At 38.1% G+C, this 11,189-nt stretch overlaps 1 protein-coding gene across 1 annotated transcript; it reads right to left on the bottom strand.

Moving 5' to 3' along the window:
- Positions 1–2,541: 2,541 nt before the first annotated feature.
- On the bottom strand, positions 2,542–10,243 carry LOC145783900 (cysteine-rich venom protein TEL1-like). Its single transcript, XM_082595661.1, has 7 exons — positions 10,113–10,243; positions 8,836–9,025; positions 8,331–8,469; positions 7,537–7,652; positions 6,589–6,657; positions 5,714–5,835; positions 2,542–2,898 (listed from the first exon to the last, which is right to left on the bottom strand). Exons 1-7 carry the CDS (start codon positions 10,207–10,209, stop codon positions 2,882–2,884), a joined length of 750 nt encoding a protein of 249 aa, XP_082451787.1. The 5' UTR covers positions 10,210–10,243; the 3' UTR covers positions 2,542–2,881.
- Between the last annotated feature and the right edge of the window lie 946 nt (positions 10,244–11,189).

The following is an 11,189-nucleotide window of genomic DNA, read 5'->3' as shown; positions in this document are numbered from 1 at the left end:
TAAAACATAATTCCTTCTTTTTGATGGAAAATTATCCCTTTTCTTGATGAACTTTCCAGTTATTTCCCCTTCCTTACGTTAATGTTCTGATTTTTAGAAGTGTGTGTTTTGAGGGGGCAAGGCCTCTCGCTGGTAGCGAGCCTAAAGCACTTTCACAACAGCTTTGCTTTTTCTGTTCCTTTTGGATTTATTTTGTGAATCTTTTCATTAAAATCCGTGTCAAGGTGAAAATTTAAAACAAAGAATGTTATAGACTGACTGCAGTTTTTGATTTGTGCTCAAGAGCGAATAAAAATAAATGAAATTATTTTTCTGTCTAGCCATATTTAACAAGAGAATGTCCGCAATTAATCCAAACTTGTAATCTTGTGGCCTAACGTTCTGCTTCTGCATTTGGTAGATCCAGAAGCGAGTAAGTGTTAAAATTTAAAAGGAAAATGATGAGTTTTTTGGAATTTTTTCTATTTTTTTTTGCCCAAAAAGTATCGAAATCGACCAATTGTGAGCGTAATATAAACATGCAAAATGTGTTTTGCGTAGGGTTGCCAGATTTCGTTCGTCTAAATAGTGAACATTTTGAAAGCGCGCGACCGCATCCTCAAAGTTCTCAAAGCAGTGGCGTAGCCAGGAATTGTGAAAGAGGGGGGAAGGGGTTGACGGCCGGTGGGCGAAGCCCGACGGTGTCTTCGCCAAAGACGACACCTAGTGGCGGGGGGTCTGGGGGGCCTCCCCCAAAAAATTTTGAATTTGGTGCATTCTGAGAGCATTTTCAACAAAAATGTGGGTATAAATATTCCTGTAAAATGGTGCTGTCTGGTGGCATAGCAAAAGGATAAGATCATGTTTTCTTGGGCATTTTTCGGTAATAAAGCTATGTTTCTGTGTTTTCTTGTTGCTAATTCCCAGCTGAGATATTTGAATGTTTGGTATTGGTAAAACTCGCTCTTTTAATGCAGTTTTGTTTAAAATAAGGCAAACTTTGTTTTAAAGACATAGAGACTGAAAGCATCATTCTCAATATAGTGACGTCACACGCGTGCCAAAGGGGGGTTGCAACCCCCAAAACCCCCTTCTGGCTAGGCCACTGTCTCAAACACATGCCAAAGCCAAAAATACGCGCAATTGCACCTTCTAACGTATGCCACACGCCTAAATGAGTGCAACCACGCCCAAATATGCAAAGAATTATTGCATAAATAATTTGCAAAAGTTGTTGCAATACAATATGTGATGTTGTCTGACACAACAATTTGGTTCATAATTGATACCACTGATGAAAATTAATAAAATTTTACTTTCTTGATTTTCTTTAGCAAGTATAGTGCTCTACTTATCACAGGTTGAATCCAGGTAATTGGCTAGTTAGTATCTTGCAGTGTACACAGCATACACCTACTGATGCTAAAATGGCAAGAAAAGAGACCCACAATTAGAAGCGCTAATTAGAACACTCCTACTTGCTTATGTAACTTATTTACTTAACATACTTTTCATGCGACTGCTGCCTACAATAAAGGTTTGTTTGCAGAAATTTGTTCTTTAAATTCTAAGCAGCTAAAAGGTATGTTAAAGAATACACACAATTCACTTTTAACAAAATAAACAGCTAAACGGTTTCGCTCAGTGGCGTAGCCAGGAATTTGAAAGGGGAGGGGGGTTTGACGGCTGTCGGGCGAAGGCCGATGGCGTCTTCGCCAAAGGCGACACCGAACGGCGGGGGTCTGGAGGACCTCCCCCAGAAATTTTTGAAAAATCACTTTGAATTTGGTGCATTCTGAGAGCATTTTCAACAAAAAATATGGGTATAAATATTCCTGTAAAATGGTGCTGTCCGGTGGCATATCAAAAAGATAAGATCACGTTTTCTTGGGAATTTTTCGGTAATAAAGCTAAGTCTCTATGTTTTCTTGTTGCTAATTCCCAGCTGAGATATTTGAATGTTTGGTATTGGCAAAACTCGCTCTTTTATTGCAGTTTCGTTAATTAGGTAAACTTTGTTTTGAGGCATAGAGACTGAAAGCATCATTTTCAATATCAGGACGTCACATGCGTGACAAAGGGGGGGGGGTTGTAACCCTCCAAACCCCCCCTTGGCTACGCCACTGCGCTCATCTATCCATATGTTACCCATAACACTGAAAATTCTCTCAACATTGGCATTAGATATAGGGATAGACATTGCATACTGGACAAATTTTAACAATTTAGGTGCAGTTTCTTTCTGAAAGAAGTTAGTCCACTTTTCCAGCGAACATCACACATGATTGAGTAGCTGGCCTACACAGTCTATAAACAAACAGTTAATGGCCAAACTTCTAGGCTGTTAGTTGCTCAGGCTAGTGGCTTTCAGTTTGTCAGCTACCTTGGCTGTACAGTGTACACTCCACTGTTGGACTTCGTGCTGGCCAAGCCTGGCTTTGGCGAAATTACACTGGGGTAGCATATTAGGGGTTTTTACTCAAAGCACCAGACTCATGTGCTTTTACTCTCTAAGCAGCAGAAGTTTATAGTCACTGGTTAATCCATGGCTATTGGCTAAAATATATTGACAGAATTGTAGACAAAAATTAATTGTCAAAATAGTGAACATGTTCACTATCACTATTAGCAAAATAGTTTACAGTGAACATTTTTTTAAAATAGTGATTTGTTCAGTAAAATAGTGAACATCTGGCAACCCTAGTTTTGCGAGATTTATTTCTTCCTTGCAGATACTTTCACAAGCAACAATAGAAACAACTTCACTTCAATTGTGAAACGAATTGTGTCAATGAATATTTGCAAGTAGGCCTACATCGTTTCAAATGGTTTTTATTACGTCCAAGGTTGAATCAAGAAGGTCCGTTTTCACGCTTTTTCCGTATGGTCAGTCGTCATCCAATCAGCCTACAACGTTACCTACAAAGAATGAGTAACTTTATTGTAAGCCGCTGTATGGTCTATCTTTATCTTATTCAAACTTTAGGATTTGAATGTAGAACAAATAACTTAGATCACAAGGTAGATTTAAACGATCTGTCTTAGCCTGATGCTGCGAGTTTGCTGTGGCAATAGTAAGTTGCGCAAGCTTTCGGAACACAGTTCCCTAGTCATGTCATTTTTACATTGATTCAGTTGTAAAAATGTATGATGACTAGTGACCGTATGTATGGGCATGACCGTATGACTAGGGAACTGTGTTCCGAAAGCTTGCGCAACTTACTATTGCCACAGCAAACTCGCAGCATCAGGCTAAGACAGATCGTTTAAATCTACCTTGTGAAGTAAGCTACGATCATGCTGCTAAAAGCGAAACTCAATCAATTAAATAACTTAGAAATTAGCCTAATATCCAGAAAGTTTTTTCTATAGTTTTCTGTGCAGTAATTTTTCCTTTATTTTCCCCGATTTCTGTAAAATAAAGTTTTTGTTATTGTGGAAATTTTTATCATTTTGACACCTGCTTATTAAACTAAAGCATTGTGTTGGATTATTAAAATGAATTGGATATTTTTCATATCAGGTAGGCCAGTGGTTCCCAACTCATGGGTCGCGACCCAAAGTTGGGTCGCCTGATAATTTTTTTGGGTCGCTTGTTTTTCAGGCATATTGTATCCTGGCGAAAAAAATAACAATAAAAAAAATTTAAAACGTGAAGAGATCGATCAGAAAACTGGAAAATATAAACACAAGTCATGAAGCGTTTCATGTCGAGACATCGGAAAGCTTTGTAGCATGATCGTAGTGCAAGAAGTTTTAACAATTTTCGCTTTTATTATTGTTATTATTATTATTAAATGTAAACCCAACAAAAATTTCAGTCTCAAACATAAATTAACTTGACAAAGTTACGGGATATATATTGTAACGTGCACTATATGTCACGAACGCTATGTCAGACAAACCATGACAAAGTTTTCCACACGTTGGACCACGCATAGTCTGGTGCTGTGGTAAAACGCATCAAAGACAAAGCCCCAAGTGCTGTATGGACTTGTTGCTTTCTCCACGGAGAGGCCTTTGCTGCAAAAAAGCTGTCTCAAGAGCTGCACGAAGTGTTGAATGATGTGAAGTGTGTAAACTTCATCAAAACAAGTCCACTAAATCGGCATTTGTTTTCGTCTTTGTGGATTCTGATTATTATCAAGCATCGCTGTTGCACACAGAAGTGCGATAGTTGTCACGAGGTCATGTCCTGAAGCGAGTTTGTAATTTGCGAGAGGAGATTGCTATCTTCCTGAGGCAACAGAACTGTGGGGGATTAGCCGAGGAGATTTTGCAAGAAGCTTTCAAGGCAGAAGTTGCTTACCTTGCCGATATATTTGACTCTCTGAATTCTCTAAATTTATATATGCAAAGCAACGGTTTTACGGTGATTGATCGCGCCGCAAAAGTTTCTGCTTACCACAAAAAACTCATATTCTGGGAAAGTTATGTCACCAGAGATGAGTACGATATATTTCCTCAGCTAACGCAATATATCTGTGGCAATGAAGTTGATATTAAGCAAACGATGATTAGACACCTGGAACAATTTGCCAAAAAGTTTGTGCACTATTATGGAGAATCTCTAACACTAAATAACCAAAATGATTGGATAATTGATCTATTTGTTAGAAAAGATCTGCCTCAACTTTCCATCCATATTGCAGAACAGTTTATGGACATAACGACAGAAGTAGCAAACCGTATTTTTTTGCGTCTTTCAAACACAAATACCCCAAAGATTCTGCAAACATCCACTTTTGGGCTTCCATGTAGGCTACAAAGTGTATCTCACAGTTTCACAATTAGGGATTCAAAAACAGATTCCATTGGCAACAACTTGGCTTTGTAAGATTGGATTTAGCGCCATGTGTGTATTGAAAACTGAACATCGAAACCGGCTGGAAGTTAAAGCCAACATGCGGCTATGCCCAAGCAAAATAGCGCCTCGATTTCAAAAACTCACTGACAGCAAGCCAGCACAGCTATCTCATAAGTGATTTGATAAACATATTATTTTCGCAAAAGTTACTGCTTTTGTAGTGTTGTTCGTTTGCAACGCAATCTTGTATGGCTTTTAAAATATTACGACAATTTGCTTGGGTCGCAAGATTTTACCGAACTGAATTTTTTTTTTAAATGGGTCGCCTTAAAAACGAGTTGGGAACCACTGAGGTAGGCTATGTTGGTAGCCATTGTAGGGTTAATCATAAATAAACAATTTCCGTTACGAAGTTTTCGCTTTGCAGTCTCTTTCTGGCACTGCAACATTTACAAAGCAATGATAAGTTATATACCAGAGCTGGATGAACATACCTTGTTTGTTTGTCATATCTTTATTCTGCATTGCGGGAAAGCGGACTTGAGCGCTATGCATCGGTGTACGCCTTCCGACGTACACCTGACCCACGCTGCAGCCGACGGCAATGTCTGTTTCCGGTTGTCCACTCTGCTTATGACTTAAATTTGGTACTTCCCATTACTCAAAATCGATCACTGGGTAGAAGCAATTATCGTAAAGTTTCTTGCCCAGAGAAACAACAGCAAGTGCGGGTGGCTGGAGTCGAACATGCAGCCTCTCCACTGCGAGCCCACACGCTAACCACTCGGCCGCTGTTGCCGAGTGGTTAGCCACCTTGAAATGGTATAGGCTACCACAACCTGTCTTAAATTTTGAATAATTTGTCTCGTACGAAAAAGGATTTACTCTATCACTTTTGAGGAGCATGCATTATAATCTGGCGTATACCTGATAGAGATTTTGTGCACAATCCATTATTGCAGTTGGGAAATTCACTGCCGCAGTCAGAACAAGGTGCACCTTTTTTGTAAGGCGGAACTCGCACGCGCAATCCACGAGTATTCAGATATCTGAGTAATGCACAATAAACGGTAAAAATAGTAATTAATAACTAAAACTGATTGCGGGTAGCCTTGCCTATATTTATCCTTGGACAGAAAAGCGTTCTTGAAAGGTTAGCGCTGGAAGTCTGTCGTACGTTAGGAAACGTTGAACCACTGACACAGGCCCGGTCACAAATATTGACGGAGTGAAGTTTCTGCTCACATCATGAGTGTTGTTGCGAATGCGACGAATTATACCATACACTCGGTGTCGCTGAATGAACAGCTGTCGAGTTTCTTACGCACACTCGGAGATTTGAACCATCAGTGGGCCTATTAGATCACGCTGTTCGTTCGTTTCCTGGTTTTGGTGTTGGTTTATTTAGTTGCTAAAACGATCAAAAGAACATTTATCTACTGACCGAAAAGGCATTAGGCCATCTAAAGCTTAATTCTAGAAGTTTTTCGATTGTTACAAACCAGGCTGATGTGTCAGACTTCCTTCCACAGACAGATTTGCCATTCATGAAGGTGTTGCCACTTTTGAAAATGGCAGATATCAAAAGTTAAAAGCAAACAAAGAAAAGTTTGCCGGCTACACCCACAGCCAGCTTGCCTATGGGATCTTCGATTTCTCAAAGGTAATCAGGATTTCAAAGCTAGAATTGGACTCATCAGCCATTTAAGAACTCATCATCACGTTTGTGCAAAGACCATCAAGTTCGAGGACGAGGAATGGCCATCTCATTAAATTGTGTGTCTACATAAAATGTAACTTACTGTGTCCTTTGAGTTGGTCCGTAGTTGCACACATACACATACCCAAAATATCCACCTGGGATGATATTTCTGAAAATAATGCGCAAGTTGGTAAAGCAGCGACGCACTTCTTTATAACAGTATCCTAAAGTGTCATTTTAAGGAATTAACCGCGGAACTGTTTGCCTCGCGGAATTAACCGCCATGTGATGTGCCTTTCTCCGCTGGTTTGCCGTTTCATTCTTATGCATTTCGTTTTCAATTTCGTGTGAAGATCAGTTATTTATTTCAATGTAGATGTAAAATCAGTTATTTTTTCGTTGCTTGAAAAGGGCTAACATGTGTATGGCCGAAAACGTTCGTAGATAGTTTATGTTCAGTTTAATATATTATGTTAAATGCCGTGTGGTTGCTTGGTTTCGTCTGTTTATCCTAAAGTAGTTTTCTAGTATTTAAAAAAAAAAAATTGAGACGAGATCAAGACATCTGTAAAATGCAAGACGCTTATTCAAAAGAAAAAAATACAACTTGAAAAACACCACCCAGATGGCAAAATCCGTCATTTACACATTGATTCAACATCTGCCGACGTTGTATCAATGTAAAAATGATGGATATTGCTGTCTGGGCAGTAGCCTAATTGATGAAAAAAAGAAGCAGAAGTAGTCTTGACAAAATATATGCATTGGGTGAAAACACGCTATATCTAGGGAAATGCGTGTTAGTTTATTCAAGTTTCTAGGCCTTCAAGTTTTTGGCCCTTCTGGAAATGTTCATGTTACAGATCGGTCATCACAGTGTCATAATTGTCTGTGCAATCCGCCATCAAATCATTTCACAGCAGACAAAAAAGAATTATAGTTGATGCAGTCACAATTTTGCTTTTAAAAGTATTTTTGTTGATTGATTGATTGATAAAAGTAGGCTATGTTAATTGTGTAGCGATAATTATAATTTCAGTAGTCCTACCTGCAAAAGCTCACTCCGCATCCTATTTTGTACATTTCCCACCATGCAACCTGCGTGTAATGTCCGCATTTTCTTCCTAGTTTACAGGAACCGTCTTGAAAAGTGTAGTCGACATTCTACAAATGAAACCTTGAACTTGATGTTTTAGTTTTTAAATAGCTTAGCAATGCAGTAAAGTTGTTAGACAAATCTTTGTCTTAATTTGTCTTCAAAGTTCAAACGTGAAGTGCTTGCCACAGCATTAGCAATTGTTCACTTTTCGTCTTATCCAGACTTAGGCTATGCGTTTTGGTAAAAAGATTCCATTGAAACGTAAAAAAGGAAACTTATTTTCCTGTTCATTTTAAAACATGCCATTAGAAAGAAAATTTTAGGGAAACAAGACAACTGTTGGAGAGGAAGACATTTTAAAATTTGAAATGAAGAGTTTGTATAAAAATATAGATATGGTCAGAAATAGAAACAAACTGAATTGAATATGTTGGTTTGGTTTTGAATCTTTATCCTTGGACTGGCAAAGCCTTGATAGGTTATTCCTGGTAGTTTAGCATACTTATAGAGGCTTTTGACACAGGGCCGATTACCGAGATTGGCAGAGTGAAGTTTTCCGATTGTTGAAGTGTTGTTGCAGGCGAATTATTCCATTCACTCGGTGCCGCTGAATGGAGAGCAATCCTGAAATGCGTTGCTCAAGCACACACCCCGAGAGTCGAACCAGCGCCGCGTGATCTTGAGCCTAACCCTAACCACAGAGCTATCGGGGCGGACAATGTTGAAGATGACATACTGCATACCTCGTTATACCAAGCGGTAGTGACGTAATGAGCAGCTTTCGAAAGCACAGTTCCTCCAATTGCAATATTTTCTCCAACCTCAGAGAACTGGGTAGTCTTTCGTTGACTTTCGGGCCGATGATGATTAAATATGCACTTTCTAAAAGTAAAAATGTATTGACAATTTAAATTAAGAGTTGCATACAAAATTGTTTTCATTTGATAACTATAAACACAGTTTAATAGTCAATGCAACCATTGCTGCTGCTTTTTCCTCATTTTTATTTCAGCTGTCATTGAAATTGTATTTCAAATGTATTCCAGTTAAAGTATTAAATTTGTAAATCTATGGTACCGGTGCTTTTAATAACACAAACTATAATGTATGACAAACCCAGTGAAAAATGTATTTGCAGTTGACAATTAAGATAAAATTCAACAAAACGATGGATGAAGGCCTGAAATGAAGTAGCCTACTGGCGGTATCATAATTACGTGCAGAAATTAATGTATGAGATTTGTTTACTTGGAATAATCAGTTGCCAGTTTTTCTAGTTCTTTGTCCCATTCAACTTCTCTCATGTTGGCAGCTTGTGGCTGAACTTGTCTTCTATAGAAGTTATGAGCATCGACAAAACTCTGTCTTACATCATCGTTGAGTTTCAACGCAAAGAAGAAATCCGCTGGAGATCGTTTCGATCTTTCAACCAACTGATCTGCAAAACAAAATCGCCATGCTCAAAATTTAGTGTATTTTCAAATGAATCTCCAGTTTTCCCTGTCTATGTAGCACACTTAGGCCAGGATTTAGCGGGGGGGCAGAGGGTGCAGTTGCCCCGGGCCCTCCTTTTGAAGGCTCCCCCCTCTGACGTGGAAAAATGTGATTTTGTGTTATTATTATTTTCTCTCAGCCTTTGCCCCGGCCCCCCATAAGTTAAACTCACCCCTGAGCACGCTTCTCAATAATCGTTTAAATTTTCATGTTCTGAAAAATCTTTTAGGGGACAAGGATAAACTCATGAAAATACTGTTTGCAAAAGGATTATTTTTGCCTGGATGACATGACGCAATGATTTGTTTGTTTTGATGATATAGGTCAAGAGGGCACCAGTCACGGACGACGCAGAAAACTTGTATAATATTTCGTCATTTCGTGTGATGTTTCATATTATCATCATGTAATACGTCATTCAAAATAGAAAAAAACTGTTGATTCTGATTGCGCATATGTTCATGCAGTGTGCAAAGCCGCCACGAAAAACATTGGTATTGTTGTCAATAATAATAATAATACTAGCATGGCCTTCATTTTATACTACAACCGTGAAGAATTTTTCATTGACAGTAGGCCATTTTGTTCAATTTTATTACTATATTTACGATCCGACAACATGAATATCTTTAGGCTACTACCCGAATTTGTGTATTTATACGAGGCTTCATTCCACACTCTACTGTCGCTGTAGTCTATGCGTGATTGACAGCTTCAGAGGTTTCGGCTTGTTCTTTTAGTGAACGATCTACTAAACAAATTGAAGGCTTTGTTTACGTGTCCTTCTCTAAAAAAAAATTAGAAAATATACAAAAAATATGAGAAAGCGCCTCTCCTAAATATTTAAAGCCAGAACTGAACCGCTTTGAAGCGAGATAATTGTCTCTTTGATTTATTCTTGTAATAATTAATTATTAAATAGAAAAAAATTAATTTTAATTATTTTTACAAGAATTTTTTAAAGTAAGCTTACTGCTTTTAACTAATTGTGTCTATGTTTTTAGGATTATTAGATCACAATTACTACTTACCATTCTTCGTTTCAACATTTTTCTTTACATTTTTGCATTCCGTGCAGCTGGCCAAGCAGCAAACAAAAATCAAAAAACAAATCGTAATAGAATTCATTACACAACACTTATAAAGTCCACAAGTGAAAGCATAAAATCTAGCGAAGGTTTTGTTCTGGTACCTTAAGATGTTTTTTTGACTTTCAAAATAGGCTTTTCTTCGGGTCGTAGCCCCTAAACGTCCCAGCAGTGGGACTCCGGATGTTGGTTTCTGAACATCCCACAGTGAAGCAAGTTTGATAAAACACTTAAACCTTTTGTACTTTATGATGTTACAAATACGTTACGGACTATTAGCTTATTCTTGCAGGTTAGGGTTTATGCAAAAAGTCGGTTTCCGATATATAAGATGAGTTATTGTGACAAATACTCACTAAATGTAAAATGTAGGTAGCCTACAACTAAACTTAACTCCTTATTCGCTATGCACATGAACAGCTATTGTGTTGGCATAATGAAACGACCACAGCACACACCATAATCATATTGAGCTCAAATTTGAAATGGCCAAAAGTGATAAAAATTCCTGTTTATATAATGGTAGCAGGAAATGCTAGATGAGTTTAAAAGATGGAAACTTTTTTCGAAGAAGGAGGCAACACCTCATCCGACCTCATAGTGCTGCAAAGTAAGTGCAACCTCACTACTGAAAAGATACTAGCTATTGTGCTGCCTGTTCTGAAACAGACAAAATAGCCTGCTAATTGAGCAAATTGTTCTGATCTTTAAAACGTAATTCAACGTTTGAACTCTTTCAACTGTGAGCAATTTAACGTCTCGCAGTTTTTCTGAACTAGATGAACTCCGTTGATTAGTGATTTATAATAATTAACCAAACATGATAGCAAGCTTGCTATGAAACTTTTTTGTTTTGACAAAAAACGGCACCAACTATGTCAACAAGTTTTTTGCTCTTACTTTGACGAGACCTTTTCTTGCCTTGACATAGAAACGACGTCTTATTTCTTGGTCATGCTTTTCCGTAGCAATAAATTTTAAAGAGTTGCAAGGTATGCTTTGACTATTTGGTTCCATGCA

The sequence above is a fragment of the Aplidium turbinatum genome, chromosome 15 (genome assembly GCF_918807975.1).
Source record: "Aplidium turbinatum chromosome 15, kaAplTurb1.1, whole genome shotgun sequence".
NCBI lineage: Eukaryota > Metazoa > Chordata > Ascidiacea > Aplousobranchia > Polyclinidae > Aplidium > Aplidium turbinatum.
Note: the sequence above shows the minus strand (reverse complement) of the source record. Positions and strands in the feature narration are given on the sequence as shown.

Coding starts and splice junctions, on each gene's coding strand:
- LOC145783900 (XM_082595661.1), bottom strand. CDS start 10,209: ATGAATTCTATTACGATTTGTTTTTTGATTTTTGTTTGCTGCTTGGCC. Junction 8,470..8,835: donor CTGGCAACTGATTATTCCAA/GTAAACAAATCT, acceptor TTTTACTTTTAG/AAAGTGCATATTTAATCATC. Junction 7,653..8,330: donor CTACCGCTTGGTATAACGAG/GTATGCAGTATG, acceptor TTTCATTTGTAG/AATGTCGACTACACTTTTCA.